This window comes from Prionailurus bengalensis, chromosome C1 (assembly GCF_016509475.1).
Source record: "Prionailurus bengalensis isolate Pbe53 chromosome C1, Fcat_Pben_1.1_paternal_pri, whole genome shotgun sequence".
NCBI lineage: Eukaryota > Metazoa > Chordata > Mammalia > Carnivora > Felidae > Prionailurus > Prionailurus bengalensis.
The window spans coordinates 86,082,831-86,106,856 of record NC_057345.1 but is presented as its reverse complement, the minus strand read 5'-3'; the positions used below and the strand labels follow the sequence as shown (position 1 = coordinate 86,106,856).

The following is a 24,026-nucleotide window of genomic DNA, read 5'->3' as shown; positions in this document are numbered from 1 at the left end:
GACTGCAGGGCCCCACTACCACAGTTTATGGTTCAATCAGTCTTGGATGGGACCGAGAATTTCATCTCTAACAAGTCCCACGCTTTGACAAACCATTGATTCATAACATACCCTTGATATGGTAGGGAAATCTGAGTTAGAATTAGCCCTGCTAAGAACACCCTGTGGCTCTGAAACTGACTTCACCTCTCTGGGGTTGTTTCCTCGTCTATAAAGATGAGATAATATCTGGCCTACTTACTACTTCACAGAGGTGTAATAATATCCAGGTAGGAAACCAACATGGAAATGTTCTCCACACTGACAGAGGTGTGGGTTGGCTTCCTGTCTCTCCCACACCAAGCTCTAGCTTGATAAGGAAGCTGAACCAGTGACAAAGCAATGTCACAGGCAGAGCAGCAGATAGGAGTGATCCATCTGCCGGGGAAAAGAAATAATTTAAATGAGAAAGGGAAATCCCTTCTACCTCAATAAGGAGTTACAGAGTTACCCACAGACACCCCTTCAATTTGTCCAACAATCTATATTTTACAGATCAATCATTGTTCAAGAAGTGGAAAGCCTTCTGCTTACTGCCTGTCCTCTCTTCTCTCCAATGAAAAACAAGAATATTGACATTATTCCTTTCTCGTATTTTGAAACTACTGTGTCAACTACAGTAAGGAGAATTATTATTACCTTTCTGATTCCCTGCAAACAGTCGAGGATGGTGAGATTGTAAGTGCAATTTCCAAAGGAAGCATCCCTATAAATACACACACACACACACACAAAAACAAAACAAAAAAACAATACTAAAAATGTACATTCAGAATATTCAAATAAGACAATACCAAAGACAATTGAAGATATGCTTGTTTGGCTTCACAGCTGTCAACATGGTAAATTTATGCAACACATCAGATACTACTAGTTAACTACTCTTACATCTTAACTGAAGCATTTCTGAAACTGCTTTAATCCAATAGGCATAATTAATAAGAAAAGCAAATTCAAGAGCCTGAGCTCACAAGTCAGATTGCCTTCATTCAAGTTCCAACTCTGCCACATACTGGCTGGGACCTTGAACAACTTATTTTACTTCTGTGAGTCTCGGTTTCCCATCTCTGAAATGATGTTACTGATGGTATTTACCATTTACAGGATTATTGTCAGATTACATTTAATAAGTGGAAGTCCTGGAGCGCCTGGGTGGCTCAGTTGGTTAAGTCGTCAAGTCTTGATTTCGGGTCAGGTCATGACCTCATGGTTTGTGGGGTCGAGCCCCACACTGGGCTCTGCACTGACAGCACAGACCCTGCTTGGGATTCTCTCTCTACCTCTCTCTCTGTCCCTCCCCTGCTTGTTCTCTCTCTCTCAAAATAAATAAATAAACTTAAAAAAAAGAAAAATAAATGGAAAGTCCTCCATATAAGAGCCTGGCACATAGGAAGCACCTAAGAAATATTATGGTTTTTCTTGGTATTATTAACAATGACCTGAACTGTTCCATTAAGTAAAAGACTTATAATCACCAATGGTATTCTCAGAGAGGAACAACCACCTATCAGGAATATGGTAAATACAAGCATAAAAATGTAAGGAGGACAATGTAGGCAGGTCAACAGAAGCTAGCTGCTATTTTCCTGGATTAAATGACACCCTCCTATCTACCCTCCCCCCCAAAAACACAAAAAAACTATGGAAAAAGCAGTCATTCTTCCAAACAATCTCCTCTCAGGATCCAGGAGAACTTCTAATGCACCATGAAGTGTTGTATCAAAAGGAGTGGGAACCTACTGCACCGAAAATTGAGTACTTCATACTTTATTTAAGTTTTTAGAGCAACCTGCTTTAGGCAACATAAAACTGAAGTATCAAGTTCAGGTGAGGTTAAGCAAGAACTGGCACTGGAGCTTTAACACTAGCAATGTTCCAAGGTGTCCAAGGCAAGAAACTTGACCTCCAGGCTCTCAGTCTCTCTGCCCAGCCCCCAATGCTGACCCGAAGGAATAGAGCTGTCAGGCACCTGCCAATGACAAAGTCGAAGGCACCACACAAAGTTGGCTCAAGGGCAGCAGTAGGGAAGGTGCCAGAAGATGATGCTCCATGGGGAGAAAAGGACGTTTAAGTGCTTTAACATATAATTAACATAAAACTGAGTTTTATATCACCCAATGTAACTTGAACCTATGGCTGCTAAGTCATGAATTAAAATGAAGCTTCAATGTCACTGGATTTCAACATCCTGATAACCTAATATAAAAATAGGAAGTAAGCAAAGCAACTTAAAAGAAATGTTTAAGTTCTGAAGCTTCAAAGCTTTTTGTTTCCTGAAGCCTCGCTCAACAAGGGGCTTAAACCCATGACCCTGATATCAAGACCTGAGCTGCTTAATCGACTGAGCCACCCAGACACTCTTGAAACTTCAAAGTTAACCTACGTTAATAGGAAGGATTATTCTACATATGTAAATCTGATTTCAAGACATTTTTTGAATGCTATCTGAACTCATGGGTCAGTGCAAAGCAAAGTAGCCCCTTTTCCAAATATCATGTAAAGACAAACCATGTATTAAAAAGCAAATTTTAATGGACTAAACCAGAGAAAGGTACAGCTTGGGATCTAAGACAAAATAGCAGTTTATATAAAGAATCACATACTCCTTTGCAGGCACTTGTCTCTTTGGGTCAAGGTTTCAGAATCTTTCATGTGTCATGGACCCCTTAGAAATCTGATGAAGCTTGTGAACCCCTCTTCTCAGAATGATGTTTTTAAATGAATAAAATAAAATATATATGAATAACAGAAGACTAATTCGATTAAATTTATCAAAATATTAAAAAAAATTTATAAGACATATTTAATTATTTACTGTTTTATTAATATGTAACAAGACCTAGTAGGTCTAGTGATGACTATAATTTTGAAGAAGGAATGAACATAAATAATAAGAGATATGAAATATATAAGATGCATGTAAAAATTATAATGGGATATAAAAATGTCTGTAATTTCTATTGTGACATTCATATTGCTAATACTACTATAGTTTATTTCCAACATTTATAATTGAATATAATTAAGATAAGTGAAAACAAAGACACTTTTTGTCATCCAAACTCAGTGACTCTCTAACTATCTCCGCAGACCCAAGATTAAAAATCACTACTTCAGTAAAGAAAAAATAAAACAAAAACAAAAACTTTCTTATTTAAAATAGTAAAACAATTTTAAGAACTGGAGGTGCTCTTATTCTCTGAAGTATATTTTCCCATGCTTAGACTCACCTAAATGAATTCACATAGATAAGTCATAGAAATGCTCCAGATCCAGTCTTTCTGACTGTCTGCAAAATTTGGTGAGACTGTCATGATATCTCTTGGCCTATCACAGCCACAAGTTTTACCAGTGACTGAAAAGAGAGCTCTGGTGACCTGGTGATCAAATCTATAGACCTGAGAGAGGAAGACGAGTTAACATGCCATGTGACAGAATTAGGATATAAAGCAGTCACAACAGGATGGAAAGACAGGTAGAAATTTACAGCGTGAAATATAATAAGGGATGCGATAAAATTAGGTCACATTCTCAGAACTGGGGAGAGGAGATGACACACCAAAGGACATTACACCCATTCCTCAGGAGAATTAATCTTCATGACAGCCGCACAAGGACAAATAGGTTCCCAAACCTGCCTCCATACTGAGCAGGAGAAATGGCTTATTAGTGGAACCTGGCTCCTACTTAGACAAAGGAGAGCAGCTATAAAAGTGAACAGACACAAAAACATGTTATATGTTCTCTGGGGGGAAAAAGTGAGAGAAAGAGAAGGTAGAGATGGCAGACTGAACACATGTATCTACCAAATCCACACTAAAAAGAGAATTTTGAAAGGCTTTTTAAGAAAGAAATCCAACAAGCTCAGGGAGAATAAGAGAGCAGAAGATAGCAATAAAATTGTGAAAGCTGGAAATCAGAGGAGTGGTAGTAAATTAGAAAACCAAGAAAAGGGAATATTAAGGTGACAAAGCCAGAGAATCCACCTAATTAATACTAGAAACGTCCCATAAGGCTCAGGAATTGGCAGCACTGGGTTCTTCTGGGGGTAGAATGAAGGAAGTGACTGACATAAGATTGAAAGTCCACTTAAGAAGCTGAGAGATTTTATTCTATAAAAGAAACATTATCTCCCATGTTACAAATCAATCTTCCCTGCTTCCCTTCCCTTCCCTCAACCACCCAATACAGTCAGAAGCATCTAAGAATGATTGGCCCTGGAAGGCAGCAAGATACCTGCCCCATACTACGTTCAAGTTTGAATTGGAGTATTGCTTCAGGATTATTTTTCACCTATTTTTTTCTAAGAAATGGAGATGGTTAGGAAAATACCAGGCTCCGTTAACTACAGAAGTCCCTTTGAGTCTGAAACTGTATCATTATTCAACACAACTGATGATCACTTTCTTCTCCAGTGATCCTTCCCAACAGAATTTAAACACTTTCAGGTCTCTACCATCTTTAAAAGAAAAAAAAAAAAAAACTGTCCCAAACTTTCTTGACTCGACATCTCCCTTCAACCACCACCCTCTCTTGAGACTCCTCTTTAAAACAAGACTTCTTCAGGGGCGCCTGGGTGGCTCAGTCGGTTGAGCATCCGACTTTGGCTCAGGTCATGATCTCGCAATTCATGAGTTCAAACCCCGTGTCGGGCTCTGTGCTGACAGTTCAGAGCCTGGAGCCTGCTTCCGATTCTGTGTCTCCCTCTCTCTCTCTGCCCCTCCCCTGCTCATGCTGTGTCCCCTGCCGTCTCTTAAAAAGTAAAATAAAACATTAAAAAAAAATTTTAAAACAAGACTTCTCTGAAGAATTACTTCTCCTCCTGCTCCATTTTCCCTCCTCTCACCTCTTAACACCCTCTAATCTGTTTCCACCCTCGTCCACACCACAAACATGTCACACTAAAGTTACCAATTATCTTCATATTGCTACGCCTGGGGGGCTTTGTTTTTAATAGAGATAAAATTCACAATTTATCCTTTTTAAAGTGTACAAGTCAGTGATTTCTTTTAGTATATTCACAATTCCTATTACCACTAATTCCAAAAGAGCTATAGCCCCCGAAAAAGAAATTCGGTGCCCATTTACAGTGACTGCTCACTTTCCCTCCCCACTTGCAGGCAATCAGTAATCTACTTTCTGTCTCTCTGGATCTTCTTCTTCTAAACCCAGGCAGGGAACATTTCCCAAGCATCATTTTACTGAGTTTGTCAGCAATAATAATACTCCTTTGAATACTGTCTTCACTGGCTTCCTGGAGTTTTCTTCTACATCTCCACACACTGCGACTACCCAATCTCCCTGGCAAAGCCATCCTTCTCCTCCAAATCCTTAAAAGTTAGAGCTTCTCAAGGTTCAATCCCAGACTCAAATTCTTCTCACTCCATGCCCTCTCCCTAGTCCAGGATGAGTTCCCATGTATCAGCATCACCTGGATGGTTCCTTAAACTCAGAATGCTGGATCCCACCAGCAATCCTGATCCAATGGGGACAGAACCTGAAAATCTGCGTTTCTAACAGGTTTCCAGGAGGGTACTGATGAAGCTGGTAGAAAGGAGCACATTTTGAGAACTGCCCTACACGATCTAATCCATATAAACTGCCATCAATCTACCAATGACCCTCAAATTTCTGTCTCTAGCACAAACTCCTTAAAACTGCAAAACAGGGGCACCTGAGATGGCTCAGTGGGTTGAGCATCCGACTCTTGATTTCGGCTCAGGTCATGATCTCAAGGTTCGTGGGAACCTCCCTTCCTCTGCCCCTCCCCCACTTGCTCTAACTCTCTCTCTCTGTCTCTCTAAATAAATAAATACACTTTTTTAACCACATACATGACCTTCTCATTTGGGTGTCTTAAGGCATCTCACATTCATTGTGAAAGAAGACCCTCTTGCAGCTGCCCCCCCAAAACAACAACGATAATCCAGTCCTTCAGCGCTATCCCGTAAAAGAGGCAGCTTCCACAACCCCTCACGCTAGAACTCAGACGTCCCTGCATCTCTCATTCCCCTTATCCTGTCCACCACAGTGTCCCATTACCTTCCCCTCTTAACTGCCTGCACTGACTTCTCTCTGATACCCCACCCCCGCCACCTCTCAGATGGACTCCCGCAACAGCTTTTCCACCCCCCACCTCTCCTTGCTAATCAGTCTTCTAGCAGCAACCAGAGTGATATCTGTTTTAAAGCACATCAGATCCAGTCACTCTTCGACTATAACCCTTCACTGACTTCCGCTGTTCTCACAGGAAAGTTCAAAATGTCAACAAATGTATCCTGGTGATATCTGGCCCTGCCTGCGTAGGCCTCCTCATTTTATGCCCCTCTACAATCTGCCCATCACACCTTGCCTGAGGTCCTCCGAGAGGGCTCTCTGATCTCACCACAGGACCTTTGCTCCTGCTGGTCACAGGTCACCTGCTGCCTTCTGCCTAAGTTACCCTACCTGTCCTTCAGATCCCAACTCAAAGATCAAAGTCTCCAGGGAAAAACCTCAACCCCACCCTGGCTAGAGCAGGTCCCCAACTTTTTTTTATTGTACTTAATCAACTATAGTTTGACATATCGTGGCATGCTTATTTGATTCTCTGCCTCTCTCTGTAACAGCCTCAAAGAAGACAGGATCTATACATTTTTTACTTACCCTTCTCTCCCTAGTACCTAACATACTGCTTAGCACAAAATAGAGATATTGAATAAACATTTCAATTAAGTAAAGGAGCTTGTCAAGTGATATTAAACACACTTTTATTTTAACCCAGACACTTTAGAGAGACTATAAAGAGCTTTTACAACTTACATCACTACACTAATGCGATATAAAGTTTTAAACTCCCACAGTTTTTATCGCAACTACAGCTCCCAATTGTTTACGTAAGTCCCAGTTTGCTTTTTCACTCATTTATCAATGTATTCATTCACTCATTCATTGACTCATTCATTCATATTTATTGAGCCAAATACTTACTGAGTTGAATAAGAGGACATGTATTGTTTGTTACCTCTCCCACAAAGGACCACTGAAATCCACAGACTTCAACTGTGGGAAAAAGTATGCACACCCAATGCTGTCTGGGGACACCACAGCCCTTACCTTTATCTGTCACGATAGTTTTACCATGCATTGCATTAACTCCCTTAAATAGGTAAACACCATGCTGCCCTTCATTCAGAGAGAAGTTCATATCCCAACACCCAGGGTTTCTAATCACTCATCTCTGCTGAAGAAGAAATCCTACATTCCTCCCCAATATGGAAGACTAAGGTTACAGACAACAGTTGTTCAGACACATCCAAATACAAATTTAACCCAACCTCATGCTAGACCATCTAAACTCCATCCATCACAACAACTCTCTTTGTAAGTGTGACGTCCAGCATAGTAGCCAAATGAACCATGAAAGTATTATGAAATGATTATAAAAATCCACTAACTATGACCTTGGGAGTGGCTGGCAGTCAACAAATATTTGTTGAATGAAAAACTAAATGAATATTTGAATAGATGAAGCAACTGGAACTTTATTATATTTTTGCATTTATTTTCCAGAGAAGCAATAGAAGAAACATTAAATTTAAGAAAACTAGAACCACCATCCACAATGAGATAAAAAGAGAAAGTGCTGAATCCCACTATTGTCATAGAGCATAGGCTCCCACAAAGTGATTACTGAATATTCAACAATTTTCAGAACCCAAATTAGCATTGGTGGCTGTATTTACACCACAGAAATCAACAAACCCTTTTTACTTACAGAGCCTGTTTACCAACATACCACTGCTTGTAGCCTAAGAATCTAGACATCACTGTGAAAGAAGCAACCTTATAAATGTTAATAATGAGAAGCCAAAACGGGAGATGAAAGAACATATTCACACAAAGCAATAAGAAGGCATTTCCGGTAATGAAGCTGTTGGAAATAAAGAAAGAATAAAGAACAGAGTCACGGGGTTTAAAATGTAGAGACTACAGGGGCACCTGGGTGGTTCTGCCGAAGCGTTTGACTTCAGCTCAGGTCATGATCTGGTGGTTCATGGGTATGAGTCGCATGTTGGGCTCTGTGCTGACAGCTCAGTGCCTAGAGCCTGTTTCGGATTCTGTGTCTCCCTCTCTCTCTGCCTGTCCCCCATTCACACTCTGTCTCTCTCTGTCTCAAAAATAAACAAACATTAAATAAATAAATAAATAAATAAATAAATAAATAAATAAAATGTAGAGACTACACTAAAGAATACAAAAGAGCTGAAAGAAGAAACATCGTGGATGGCTATGATCTACGTATGTTTTAATTCCATGATTCTCTGTGAGTTCTCTGGATAACAAATAGTTAGGAGGTATGCCAATATCTTCAGAGCAATGGGTTGGAAAGCATCTCAAAGATTCATCTAAGCACCTTCCAAGCACTGACCTAAATCCAACTACACAACCGCACAAGAACATAAGCTTCTTTAAAAAAAAAAAAAAATTTTAACAGTTATTTATTTTTGAGACAGAGAGAGACAGAGCATGAACGGGGGAGGGTCAGAGAGAGAGGGAGACACAGAATCTGAAACAGCCCCGGGCTCTGAGCTGTCAGCACAGAGCCCGACGCGGGGCTCGAACTCACAGACTGTGAAATCATGACCCGAGCTGAAATCGGACCCTCAACCGACTGAGCCACCCAGGCACCCCAAGAACATGAGCTTCTTAAGAACCAGTAATGTGTCCTTTATGTCTGCATGCCCAGAGTCTAGCACAGTGTTGGGTCCATTGTTTTAGATGTCAAATGAATGAATAAATGATCACTACCAGGAAATCATTCACCTTATATCTGAACAACTCTAGTGGCTGGGAACAACTGACCCAACAAAACAAAAATTATATAAAACAATTTTGAATCATAAACTATGTACAATAATGAAAATTCAATCTAGGTCATTGCTGTCCAACAGAAATATGATGCTGTCCACAAAAGAGAACCAAAATTATAATTTTAATTTTGTTCAAAACCATATTTAAAAAAGTAAAAAGAAATAAGTGAAATCAATTAGTAACATATTTTCTTAATCAACATAATTATAAAGAAGACATTTTATATTTTTTATACCAAATCTTCAAAATCCAATATATATCTTTAACTTACAGTCTCAGTTTGGACTAAACAAATTTCAAGTGCTCAAAAGCACTCAAAGCTGCTAGCTACCATACTGGACAGTTCAGCTCTAGACTATATTGTATGGATACCTGGGAACTAGACAATGCCCCAAAATATTCACATAATTATCCAAACCATACTTGACTTCCAGTCTCTGAACAAATCCATGACACATATGTACTAGCTCCAGAGAAAAGAAAGAGCTGATTGCTTGTATCACCTAGGCTACAAGATGAAAAGGTATTTGATGAGAATTCGTAGGGAGAACAGAGCCATCTCCCACTCAAAGAGCAAAATCAAATGACTTCATGGGGCAGCAAAATTAAAAGCTGAACACAACCAGTACCTAACAAACACAGAACACAGAATCTCCTGCTTTTCAGATTTAATGTAAGGCCATACAGTAATCTCTCTGTTCATCTAAAGAAACGGATATGTAAAAATTCATTTCTAAATCATGGCTTAAAAGGTTACATAAAGTCAGCAGAATAGGATCTGTTTAGAACTAACAATAACGGGCACCAAAAAAACAGATCAAGCACTGTGCTCTGGGCCTTTTATCAACATGTGAGTGCCACCCATTTAACCACATTAATTCTGCTTCACAGATAAAAATAATAGTAAATTGTCTTTAATCCAGGTATCGAAAAGAGCTTCATCTACAAGACATTCAACAAAATAACTATGTTCATTAATGTAAATGATTGCAATCTTTTTCTAAACCACCTTTATCACTGACTCTTCAGTAGAAAGTCTGGTAACACCCATCTGGGACCGTAAAAATAAGAATAACAAAAAAAGTTATCTGAACCAATTTTCACATTGAAGCACTGCCATGTTCCAAAAACAGAACAGATGTAACTCACTTCCTTACATGTATGTAGTTAGTGGGTCATAAAGACCCTGACAGTTGTTTCTGTTCTCAGATCCTATATAATGGTGCTTATTTACCACTATAACAAGAAAAATCTGATAAAGAGACTGCTTTTCATGGTAGTCCAAGTTACTCAACATGCCCTAGCTGTTGAGAATGGATTCAACAGTTTGTACTGGATAAGCCATCTACTTTTATCTATTTTCAACACTCAGGAAACTGGCACAACCTCAGTACTCAAAACTAATGCAGATCTTTCTCATCATACCAAGCATTAAAAACAAAGGTTTATTAAACATCCATGAGGGCAGAAATAACCCCAAAGATCACCACTGAGAAGCAAAGAGGTAGCCATCAGAAGGAAAAATTGAAAATGAAAATAAAATCTTTAAAAGGATAAAATAAATTGTTTCTATATTTTTGATACTCAAGAGAAAAACATGGTAAGGAAAACTTTCCCTTTGAAATACAAAGTTAATTGCTAAATACTCTTTGACAAAAATCACAATATCATATTTAAGCTAACAAATATCTGGCTCAACGTTTCCTGTGAAGAGATAGATTTTATAATAACATCTAACATCTACCAGCACATGTTTACTTTGCTTTAGAAGAAAGAAGGCAGCCTAATGCCAAGTTCTAAGTGGTTGACCCCTTTGAGCCTTTGTTCAGAGACCTACAAGTTCTGGCATGCCCAGATGATCTAGAGTCATTGCTTCAGAGATTTCCCACTAAGACTCAGCCACATTAAGACACAGCTCAGCAACAGGGATATCACTAAGGGTCATCCCCAAAACACAACAAACCCCTCCCTTAATACAAAAGGTACAGATTCATTTTAATGACAAATGTCATTAAAGGACTGCCTTTGGGAGGTTTGTGGGTCCTCTGGTAAGAAAGGTTTTCTAGTCTCACACGTGCTGTAAGAGAAAAGTTGTATGTTCCTGTTCATAGTAGATAAAATGCTATCATTTGACAAGCCATCTATTTCCAAGACTCTCAGGAAACAACATAAAAACAGTTCCACAAATGACAGCATATTATTCTAATCCCAAGAGATCCACTTTGTTCCACACAGGTGTGGATCAGGAAATGTGTCCTAGAATGTTTCAGAACACTGGTGCTGCCGGATAGGAACAGAAACTGCAGGGAGTGGGAAGGGATTCAGGATGAAGTACTTTGGAAGAGCTGGCGTTAAACTAAGTCAAACAGATCTCTCTATTACTCAGAGCCATTCAGAATCTTTAAAATGAGAATGTGCTTTTCATTTTTTTATTTTAAGTTTATTTATTTTGAGAGAGAGAGTGAGCACATGAGCAGGGGAGGGCAGAGAGAAAGGGAGAAAGAGAATCCCAAGCAGGCTCCTCACCATCATCATGGAGGCCAAGGTGGGGCTCAAACTCACAAACTTCAAGATCATGGTCTGAGCAGAAACCAAGAGTCTTACATTCAACTTACCCAAGAATGTGCTTTTTAAACCTCCAAGACGGAGAGTTCTAAACTTATTTGACCTTTGAATCTTTTTATTATTTTTATTTTTATTTTGCCACAGCAGATCACATAGAGCCATGTTTCTCAAACTTGGCAGCATACTGGAATTATGTAGAAAGTTTCTGAAAATCCCAATACCCGAACCTAATACCCCAGACCAATTATGTCAACATTTCCAGGAGTAGAACCAGGCACCAGTATTTTTTAAAACCTCTCAGACTTTTTAAAACCAAGTATAAGAACCAACATAACTTTGGGAAATACTACCTATAGGTCTAGCCTCTTCCCCAAGCTAAAATAAAATAGCTACACAAAAATGCATTCCTGGGCCTATCCAGGAAGAGACTTGCAAAAAAAAAACAAAAACAAAAACAAAATAGAAAAACTAAACTAATAGTTGGAGATGGAACATTCAACATTCAACCAGCTTTATTCCATTGGGTATCAGCAGAGCACCCTTACCTCAGCCTCACCTCTGTACCTAGTCAATGTTTGTCATGTCATGCTTTCTGTATTTGTCTTCAAAACTGGGACTCTGAGGGGCGCCTGGGTGGCGCAGTCGGTTAAGCGTCCGACTTCAGCCAGGTCACGATCTCGTGGTCCATGAGTTCGAGCCCCGCGTCAGGCTCTGGGCTGATGGCTCAGAGCCTGGAGCCTGTTTCCGATTCTGTGTCTCCCTCTCTCTCTGACCCTCCCCCGTTCAGGCTCTGTCTCTCTCTGTCCCAAAAATAAATAAACGTTGAAAAAAAAAATTAAAAAAAAAAAAAAACAAAAAACTGGGACTCTGGATGTTCTTTATTGTCTGTACTGTTTCACTCCCCACTTAATATTATATGCCATAGAAAACTTGAGGTTAGCAGATTTACGAATCATCATCGATACTAAAAAAACTTACCAAACTGACACATATGGATCAATAAACAAAGAAGTAAGTGTAAAACAAATTTAAAAGCACAAAAGACATCAAAATGAAGAGTTGTGCAATTTCCATGTTTTGCAAGGCTTAGAGTTTTCACAAATACTGTTTTATGAACATCAGAGAATGCAGATTTGAAAACCACAGCCACTGACTGCCAAGAAAACAATCTGAGAACTGCACTCAGAGTTGGTGGTCTCATGGGACCTTAGACAAGCACAATTAATATGAGTTTGTAGAACAATTGGTCAATAGTATAGACTATGAATCTGGTAGTACGCTGAAAGGAAAAGTACCTAAGAAGATTCACACCAGGCTTGCCAATTCAAACTCTGCTGACTCTGACCCTAGAACTGAAAGGCCCTTGTTCCCTGGAAGGCCAACTGCCAAGCCAACACTAAAGATGGATAGACTCAAAGAACTGAAGTAGGTGAAAAATACCCTCTTCCTCTAGTTTTCAGCCAACGTCACTCTTGACAAACACATTGGCTATCCTTAATACAAGCAAAAGTACATTTTTGACACATTTACTTTACAATTAAATGGAACATCCTAATACTGACTTGCAAACAGTAACATCACAACAAACACTCCTTGAGTGTCACAACAGCCAGAAATTCAACTATCTCTAAAGTCTACTATAATCAATGTAATCAAGACTAAGCAGTAAATGGGGATTCGGGTGAAGGTGGTCAAAGGTACAAACTTTCAGTTATAAAATACCTACTGAAGATGTAATGTATGACATGATGACTACAGTTAACACTGCTGTTAGACTTGAAAGTTGCTAAGAGAATAGGTCCTAAAAGTTCTCCTCAAAAGGGGGAAAAACTTTTTTTTGTAACTCTTTGACATGATGGATGTTAACTAAATTTATTGTGATAATCATTGATGTCAATTACATCTCAATAAAACTGGGTGAAAAAAAAGAATAGGCAGTAAAGTTACCCAACTCTTTTTATTTTTATTTCCCTCATCTTTACAGAATGTTTACCTAAGGTAATATAAATCTATAATCTACAGTTTTTTAAGATAAATCCAAAAGAAAAACCTCAGTCAGACAGTCCTTTCAGTTATAGTAATGTGCCTGTACTGCAAACATCATAATGTATAATATCCTGCCTAACCTACCATTATAAAAGACAAGCTAAGCCATGCAAATGAAATCACAGTACCTAAAATCAACACCTGGATTATTATTTTCCAGTTTTCATCCTAGCATGAAAAGGCAATCATGGTGCCTACCTCTAATATCTCCTCCAATCCCCAGTTTCAGGTTTAAACCTCCTTCTTCAGTATTCCCATAGTACCTATCTCCTGAATTGAACAAAGCACGACAATTGTCTTACATACCTACACACTTACAAACTATGCACTGAGTTCCCCAGAACAAATACCTTGCTGTCCTTATCCTCCTAAGATCCATAAGACTATCACAGTGACTAGCACAGAAAAATCCATAAATAAATTAATGTATCTATTCCCTGGCACACAAATAAGAGCCCAATCCCAGTCCTCAAGAGAAGAGTCAGCCATATTTGGTGAAGAGTCACCCATGCAAACAAATAAATACAAGACATTTGCTTTAATTATGTATGTAGCAAATGTAATACACAAAATGCAATACACAAAATATAATGGGGAATTACAGGCAAAGGACCTACCAAGCCTCTCTAGAAAAATGAGGAAAGGCTTCACAGAAGAGATTGCTTAGATACATTTTTATTAAATGAATAAATCTTGAAGAAGAGCATTATTTAAGTTCACAGTAGCCTTAAAACTTCTTTATTAGAAAGACATTAAAAGTATAGAGCACAAATGGAAACAGGAATTTGATGGAGGGGCACATAAAGATACCAGCCATACTTTGACAAGCCTTCAAACTGGTCTTCATTTTTTAAAAACTTTAAATAATAAAGCAATTGCACTTAAATAGAAGTTCTTTCAAGGCTTCTTGTTTTTTAAATGAAAGTATTAAGGCAGGAGTAGATTTAAAAAAAAAAAAATCTAGGGCACCTGGGTGGCTCAGTCGGTTAAGCGCCAGGCTCTTGATTTCAACTCAGGTCATGATCTCACAGTCATGGGATCAAACCCCATGTCTGACTTTATTCTGAATGTGGAGCCTGTTTGGGATTCTCACTCCCTCTCCCCCTGCTATTCTCTCTTGCTTTAAAAAAAAAAAAAGTCTAGGGGCCGCTGGCTGGTTCAGCAGGAAGAACATGCTACTCTTAAGAGCATGCTACTCAGGGTCATGGTTCAAGCTCTATGTTGGGTGTAGAGATTGCTTAAATAAATAAAAACTTTTTAAAAAAAGGGTTTTAAAAATCTAGACAATGAAGAGAAAATTATAATTTAGCAACAAATAGTGTAAGAAACCTAGTGGATGACAGAATCCAGATTACAAATAAAGGCCAAGGCAATGATGGCTGACCAGAACTGTAAGATGGTTGTTAACAATATTACATTAGCCTTAGTTGGCCTGAGGTAGAGACTAAAATCAACTCACATCTTATCTTGATTAGGAAAAAATTAAGCTTCTTCAGTCTAATTCCAGAAAACTATTCTGGAATAGTATTCTTTCAACTAAATTCTTTACTAAAATTTAAAAAAAAATAGGAGGGGAGCGGACACCTAGCTCATTAAGTTGGAAGAGCAAGCAACTCTTGATCTTGGGGTCATGAGGTCAAGCCCCATGTTGGGTATAGAGAGTACTTAAAAAAATAAGTAAATAACAATAATAATTTTAAAAATTAATGCTTTACTAAATCATAAATATACTACTTTGTGGTATTTTCTTTTTCAAATGTATAATTTATCAAGAGTTTGGAGTTAGAAATAAACACAGCTTAATGTAAACACAACTCTTGATGTCTTGGGTTATCAGAAAGATACAACTTAGAGTGCAGAGTGCCTGGATGGCTCAGTTGGTTGAGCATCTGACTCTTCGTTTCAGCTCAGGTCATGATCTCATGGTTCGTGTGCTCGAACCCCAACTTGGGCTCTGTGCTGACAGCAAGGAGTCTGATTGGAATTCTCTTCTCTCTCCCTCTGTCTATCCCTCCATCAACTTGTGTCCATGTGCTCGCTCTCTTTCTCTCTCCCTTCTCAAAATAAGTAAATAAACGTTAAAAAAATGAAAGCTCAGTTTAAATGAGTCTGATCCTTTCCCAAATCTCTGTCAGAATTAGTCTTGTCTTCTATTTTTGTACAACCTAACTATTTGACAGTTAATTATGTGCCCAGAGGTCTGCCTGCCCCAACTAGAAGCTGAGATCATTAGGAAGAAATACTTCCTATTCATATTTATATCCTTGTGGAAAATCCTAATTTCTTATTAATAATAGTAACAGTACTAATAACAAGGAGAAAAACAAAAGCCAGGCATAATCATAAATGAATTACTTCATTTAATCCCCAGGATAGCCCTAAAGCCACTTTACAGAAAAGGAAACTGAGGCTCAGAGAGAATAAATAACTTGCTCAAGGTGCTTGTACTTACCACATGTAGTAAAAAGCAGAATGAGCCTTTAAACCCAGTGTCTCGGCCTCCAAGACATATATTCTTAACCACTTTGTTTAAAACTTAGTAGAATGATTAATATTATTATTATTACCACAATGGACTGAATGTTAGTGTCCCCCCAAAATGCACATGTTGAAATCCTAATCCCCAAGCTGATGGTATTAGGAGGTGGGACTTTTGGGAGGTGATTAGGTCATGAGGGTGAAGCCCTCATGAAGGGGATTAGTGCCGTCATAAAGGGCACCACAGAGATCGTTCTCACTCTCATTCTACCATGTGAGGATACAAGTTAGCAGTCTGCATCCCTCACCAGAACGTGACCACCCAGATCTCGCCTCCAGAACTGAGAAATACCTTTCTATTGTTTATAAGCCACCAAGTCCATGGCACTTTGTTACACCAGCCCAAACTGATTGAAATAATTATCTTTTTCTAAAAGTTAGGATTGTATTTTACAAAGGACTTTCAAATTATAGAAGCCAGTAGAAGGGGAAGGCAAAAAACAAGCTTTGTCTCCATGTTAAACAGCTCCTATACATAAACTGTCAGTTTTTATCTGTCCTTCAATCGCTAATTCGTTCATACTCTAGATTGCTGGAGGACATTTTCCTCTCACTACTCTCCTCTGACTTCACTGAGACAGTCAAGCGGATCAAGAAGATCATGCACATTAGGGCAATATCTCCCCCATTCCTCCTCCCCACCTTGGCACCTACCCTGTGCCTAATTAAGGCCCTCTCTTGTGGCCTGAGAAACAGAGGTGGGAGCCCCTTGGATCTTAAGGGATTTAGTATTGATTTATTCATTCAAATATTTACTAAGAGCACTTTTAAGTGTCGGGCACCAGGACCTGCCCTCTGAGTTTACAGGACAGTAAGGAAGTCAGACAAAGAGGCATCCTCAGTCTTTGCTATTCCTTCCGTTCATTGTAATTGGTAATATGAGATTAGTAACAACAATAAGAAATGCATATGCTTGTAGGTTTGGACATACAAATAAGCAAAAAGGTAAAACTGTTAAAATCATTCATAATTCTATCAGAAATGACTGTTGTAGGAGTTTGGCTGTATGTTCCCTTCCATTTTTTAAACAGGCTCAAGTTTACCTGAAATTTTTAAAAGACCATCAGCTGATGGGGCACCTGGGTGGCTCACCTGATTAAGCATCTGACTCTTGGTTTCAGCTCAGGTCATAATCTCACAGTTCTATGACTTTAAGCCCCACATCAGGCTCTGCACTGATCCTGTGGAACCCACTTGTGACTCTCTCTCTCTCTCTCTCTCTCTCTCTCTCTCTCTCTGTCTCTCTCTGCTCCTTCCCTGCTCACTCTCTCTCTCTCCCAAAATAAATAATAAACTTTAAAAAAATTTAAAGACCTTCAGCTGATACTTAAAAAAATATTTCCCAACACTGTAATGAGAGACAGCCTTCCTCAAGACATAGAAAGGGTTCAAGGAGAAAATTAATTCCTAAAAAGAAAAAGCTAGGGGTGCCTGGGTGGCTCAATTAGTTGAGCGTCCAACTTTGCATCAGGTCATGATTTCATAGTTCATGGGTTTGAGCCACACGTCAGACTCTGTGCTGACAGCTCAAAGCCTGGAGCCTGTGCTGAGTTCTGTGTCTCCCTCTCTCTCTGCCCCTCCCCACTCGTTCTCTCTCTCTCAAAATAAGTTAACCCCAAAAAATATTTTTTAAAAAGCGATTTTATTCTTAGTTAGATGGGGGGGGGGGGAACTCTACAAAAATAAAATAAAAACTAACATCTCTTTTATTCCATACAACATCATAGTCACAGTCTAAAGACAATTAAAAAACAGTAGTAATCCAACTCTACAGCGGCAGCTGCCTAGCCAAGTGCCATTAGCCCAAGTCTCACAAGAGTTATACCTGAAGGGAAGATAGGGGGGGTTTGAGCCAGATAGCAGTGCTCTGTAGGCTTCTTCTGGTGTCTTCTTTAAGTAGATTACCTAAGACAGAGAAAGAGCAACATTTAGAACACCATCAAAGAATGATACGAAACTAATTTAACTACTCACCAAATTTGCATTTCCCCTTTTCCACTCTGACAAACTGTCAGTCATGGTGACAATTAATGCTGACCTTTAAAAGATAGCAACTGAGCTGCCAAAATTTCTTTTCCAGCTTGAAGCTGAGCTGCAGCCTTTGGCTGAGGAATGGATAGAGCTTAGAGACAGACGGCAGATCCATAAAGAGGCCATCCGGGGCTGTTTACAAGGTGCATTGAACAGGCACAATGGCAGTGCTTTCCCTTTGGGGAGCAGAACAATTCTACTTCCATTATTGGACTGTGCACTGTCAGCAAAATCTGCACTGTCAGATAAAATAAAATCACAACGAAGCGGGTGAAAATGAATGCAGGTAAGAGCATTAGAAAACACACTGGCTGGACTGTTGATATCCAAGATACTTAAATCCCTCTGGTCCAGCATGATAAACTAATCTTAAAGAAACAAAAATGAGCTCTTAAAACCAGTAAACAACTTAACCAACATATTGACTATATGATGTGTGGCAGGCACTGTATCAGGTACTTCTGTTCTTGTAATAGAATTTACATTCTAATGAGACAAAGACAATAATTAACAAAAATAAATACCATCTGAGTTAAGTGCTCAAAAGGAAATAAACAAGGTTCTGGAAAGAGAATAGAAAGGGGCTGCTTGAGAGGGGGGCCCGGGAGACATATAGGGTAAGATATGCAGGGGGAAACCCAGGGGAGAGCAGGGGAAAGGAAGAACAGCTTGCCAGGCAGTAGGAATCACAAGGGCCACCATCCTTGCAAGGGAAAGAGTGTGGTGGGTTGGACAAGGGATCAGCAGCGTGGCTAGAACATGGGAAGGAGAAGCAACTAGCGGCCAAATAGTGAAGAGCAATACAAACCATTGGCAGACTTTGATTTTATTCTAAGTATAAGGTAATGTTTTAACTTGGGGCTGAGGGCATCAGCGCTTTACCTCTATAGTTGGAATCAAATTTTATTCCTAAAAGTCCTCTCCACCTAGAATTAATGGCATTATTTGAACACCCTGTACATTTCAACAAGAGGGGCAGAGTCTCAGTTCCTAAAAAGTAGGACTTTCCTCTTTACTTGAAAATTTTCTTTGAGTTTTGAGCTACCCCATTAGCAATATATTATGTGTATTTACTTATTAATAATTTCAGGACTAGAAAATACCTCAATTCTGTCTTCTCTAAAGAAAGGAAACTGGGGTGCCTGGACGGTTCAGTCAGTTGAGTATCCAACTCTTGATTTCAGCTCAGATCATGATCTCAGCATCATGGGATCGAGCCCCACATCAGACTCCACACTGAGCATGGAGCCTGCTTAAGATTCTCTCTTTCTCTCCCTCTGCCCCTCTTCCCCACTCTCACTCTCTCTCTCAAAGTAAAAAATAAAAAATAAACAGAAAACTAAAATAAAAACATAAAAGATACTTCTAGCTTTAAAAAGAAAGCTCCATATTCATTTGGCAAGTAAACCTGGAGGTCTGATAAGGCACAAACCACCAAAGCAAATTGAACATGAAACAAAAAACAGCACAGAAAATGAAACCACTGTAAAAGAACGATCTAGATGTGAGTCAGTGATTCTACAAATGGAGAATCAGAACTCTAGTTGCAGCTCAAATAATCATAAAAATCCATTTAAACCAAACATAGCTTTAAAGACCAATATTAAAACAGGATTTTGCTGTGCCCTAATGGGCAGGTTATACCCTATAAATAGAGTTGGTTATAATGCACTGATTTCTCAAGCCTGAAGATGCAGCAGTATCGCAAAGTTGACTACTGCTGCTAAAAGGGAAAGCTGCGGTAAAAGCCTTCTGTGTTTGGATTACATAATTAAAGCTTATACAACAACCTTTGAAAAGCAAAAATACATTTCCCTCCTCAGGAGCAATTACATTAATTCCCTTTCATTTTGAGGCACCCATTCTGCAGGAGAGAGGTGACAGCCCACATGAAATACTTCTTTAGACTGGATACCCCACAGGGTACTCATCTTACCTGCATGACTTAGCACACATGACCCATGTTCTCACACTGTAAGATGAGAGTCTGTTTTTATTTTTATCCCAGTGCTCAATTATTAATAAGTGCAAAGTGAAACCCAGCAGAGGCCATCTAAATTCCAGGAAGATTCCAGGGGCAGGTAAATTCAGTGACCTTTTACAACCTGACAGTAGGTGAAATGTAATAAATGAGTGCATTACTGAATGCATGCAGGCTAGGGTCATTAAAATAACAAATTCTATTTAAAAAAAAAACCAAACATGTCATGGATTCTTATGCTAGATCTTCTTAGATATGTCTCCTATTAGAAAGAGAGACAGACTAGGCCTGATTAAAGCTCAGAAGAAAAGCAACATTTACTAAGCCTTGCTGCTGAGAAATCTGAAGCACAGGAAGGTAAGGAACTTTCCAAACTCACGCTGCTGTTCTGTGATGGAGTTAGAATTCGAACACAGATCTGACTCCAAAGCCCAAAGTACTTCCATTCGCCACATATGCTTGAAAATATAAACACAGGCCACAGCAGCACAAATTGGGAAAAAAGATTCCTACTCTTCCAAATTCTTAAATGCCATTCCACTTGACTTTTTTTTTTTTTTTTAAAGGTTGTTTGTCAACGTTTATTTATTTTTGGGACAGAGAGAGACAGAGCATGAACGGGGGAGGGGCAGAGAGAGAGGGAGACACAGAATCGGAAACAGGCTCCGAGCCATCAGCCCAGAGCCTGACGCGGGGCTCGAACTCACGGACCGTGGACCGTGAGATCGTGACCTGGCTGAAGTCGGACGCTTAACCGACTGAGCCACCCAGGCGCCCCGCACTTGACTTCTTAAAACTAGGTGACTTCAAACTGTTAATAGTAGTCGTGTCTGAGAAATAGGGTTGGGAGAGGACTGGAGCGAGAAAGGAAAAGAGTACTTTCTACTTTACTGCATGTTTCACATTTATAGTTTCCACGTGTTTTACATTTTGTACTGACATGGATTAATTTGTTTTTCAAATGTAGAATAAATCAGTGAACAGTAAATGTCTACTCTTTCTAAAAATAAAATCTATATTTAATATTCAAAAGTTGGGTGCCAGATATTCTAATTTTTCTAAAAATATTTTCTGAATAAAATTAATTTCAAAGCATCTTCTAAATATTTTTATTTTCCTTTTCTGCTTCCCAGGGAAAAAAATAATATGCGGTCTATTCTCTTCACTAGATATTAGCATATATAAACCCAAACTGAAAGGACCTTCCCAAACTTTTGAGTGATAAAACTTAACAAAAGCCCTCTGCATGGTGTTTGGTGTACCATTTATCAATTACTAATTGACCCCTGGAAGAGTGAGCACATGCATTACTTTTATCAAAGGACACTATTCTTGCCAGGAAGTCCTAGAAAACTCTCAATAGAATAGCATTGGACATATGCTTTCTTATTTCTAACTACTAGAAGTAAACCAATTAAAGTGATTGTGTTTTTGCTTAATCAACTTTGATGCTAGGTACCAAGGATCCAAATAACTCTCTCAATTTCCTTTTTTAATTTTTTTAATGTTTTCTTTTATTTTTGAGAGGGAAAGACAGACAGACAGACCACGAGTAGGGAAGGGGCAGAGAGAGAGAGGGAGACACAGAACCTGAAGCAGTCTCCAGGCTCTGAGCTGTCAGCACAGAGCCCAACACGGGGCTCGAACCCACAAACTGTGAGATCATGGCCTGAGCCAAAGTCGGACGCTTAACCAACTTGAGGCACCCAGGTGCCCCTAACTCTCTCAATTTCTTTACTAAAAGATTCTTAAAGAGCCAGCATTCTTAAATACATACATACATACATACATACATACATATATACATACATACATACATACCAGCCAAACAACCAACTAACCACACAGTGGCTGAGAGTTTTTATTTAACAACATTATTAAAATTATAGTACTACAAGATAGCGTAATTTATATGGTTTACCAATACACCAATGTTTCCCACACTTCAACTAATCGTGCATCAACCTACCCTACTTCGGCAACCACACAAAGCACCCTGTATTACCATCTCTCTTTAAATAGACATACTCTTTTAAATCAATTTATTCTCAAGTGTTTTACATCATTGCTATTAATTGAAAACCAATATCATTTGCCATATAGAGTCTAGACATAAATGAATATTAAAATACATAATTTAACATTTTTAAATCGTGTGCATACCACACATTGAGAAGCAATGCTGAAAAATATCAAGTTTGGACTAATCTTATAGAAGAATAGCAAACCAACCTGGGAAGTTAATAAAATCCTCTTAGAATTAATCCGCAAATACTCCTAAATCATTTCTTTCCACTAAATCCTATGGTCATTAAATCTTTAAAGCCTGTCAAAAAATAATATATGTGAATTTCAGAAGCATTTTGGAATTTACAATGATATTTCCTTACTCAGATAATTTAATCTTTCTGATACCTAAAAGGTGATTCTTCAAACAAATGGCTTACTATAGAAGGGCAGAACCAGACCCTGAGTCACAAATTGCCTGATGGTCTTTCTCTGGGCACATTTGCTTCAGTTCTTACTATGTTTCTAGCTTTCTTTTGAGGTGCTATTATTTCCCCCAAAAAGACTTACTATAAAATATAACATGTATACATGTACACAACCCTAATATAAAGACGAAACCTGTGCCCTCTTTTAATTACACTTATATTTTGTGGTCTGTAAAGTGGAAATACTTGTGAGGATTTGATTTGGCCATCTGAGAGCGTATTCTTTAGTTTTGGCATTTGATTTCCTGTTGTTTATTATTTTACTTGTTTGTAAAAGAGGAACTAAATGCTGAGAACAATCTTTCCCAGTCAGGTACTATCACTAGAACATTGACATAATAGCTGTGAAATCAGCATTCCAACAATTTCTGAGTCCATTAAATTTCTTCAAAATAGAAGTTTCCAGAAAACAGATGTTACAACTTGAAAATAGTCTAGAAGCCCTAAAATTTACCAAATATGGGAGATTTAAACCAAAAGAGAAATTCTCTTTAAAAGTTTCAGACAACTAGGTTCAGCATATACAGAGTGTTAAATGGGGGCTTTACAACGATGTCCCCTATGTATGATATGTGCTTTGGGTTCTAATCCCTTAACAGTCACACCCCTTTCCCAAGCCCCATATAACTTAAAATCATCACACTTGCAAGACAGCAATTGAGGATGGGACGGGCAGAGGCAAAAAAAAAAAAAAAAAAAATTCTTTCCCTGGTAAAGCTAATCAGTGTAGAGCACCTCCTTGGTTTGAAAGCACTGCTCCTTAACTGGCTTCTCCCATCATCCCCCTGTGTCTGTCATCCAGAGTTCTTCCTGATCAGCCAAACTCAATCTCCAAAGTCACCTTTGACTCTGGCCTCTCCTTCAATGTGTCCACCCTCATCCAATCAATACCCTGACTGATTCTTTCTCTAGAGTCTCTGCAGCCTGGGGGTCTGAAACATAACATTTGGGGAGAGAAAAAAAAAGATACAAATATCTTTTCAAATTTTATAAAACCACCAGTAGGGTCCGTTCAATGACCTTGAGAGAGAGGCCCAAACATGTGAAAGGCCCTGAATCTTAAACTTCATTCCTTTGTTGGCGAATCTGCATTTGATCTTTCTTTCATGACTATTGCCATCACCTTATTTCAAACCCTTATCATCACACGCTAAGACTAACGTGATTTCTCTCTGCCTCCACTCCTGCCTACTCCAGCAATTTTGGAACAGGATTTTAAGAGTCTCAATCATGCTCAAAAACCCCAGCCAGACTGCCCATCATTCACCAAGATAAAGTGCCAACTGATCTCTCTAGGTGAATTTCTTTTTTTTTTTTAATGTTTTATTTATTTTTGAGACAGAGAGAGACAGAGCATGAGCAGGGGAGGGGCAGAGAAAGGGAGACACAAAATCTGAAGCAGGCTCTGAGCTGTCAGCACAGACCCAATGCGGGGTCAAACCCACAAACCGTGAGATCATGACTTGAGCCAAAGTCGG

General features: G+C 38.9%; 1 protein-coding gene across 6 annotated transcripts in view; it reads right to left on the bottom strand.

The window, feature by feature from the left end:
* The window catches only part of CDC14A (cell division cycle 14A), a 188,888-nt gene that overhangs the window by 105,562 nt on the left and 59,300 nt on the right, over positions 1-24,026 (bottom strand). For all 6 annotated transcript variants that reach the window (XM_043575677.1, XM_043575678.1, XM_043575675.1 and 3 more), the window contains exons 5-6: positions 17,867-17,946; positions 679-745 (exon numbers count right to left, since the gene is read on the bottom strand). In XM_043575677.1, the coding sequence (XP_043431612.1) occupies positions 679-745; positions 17,867-17,946 (147 nt within the window). The remainder of the gene's footprint in view (positions 1-678; positions 746-17,866; positions 17,947-24,026) is intronic.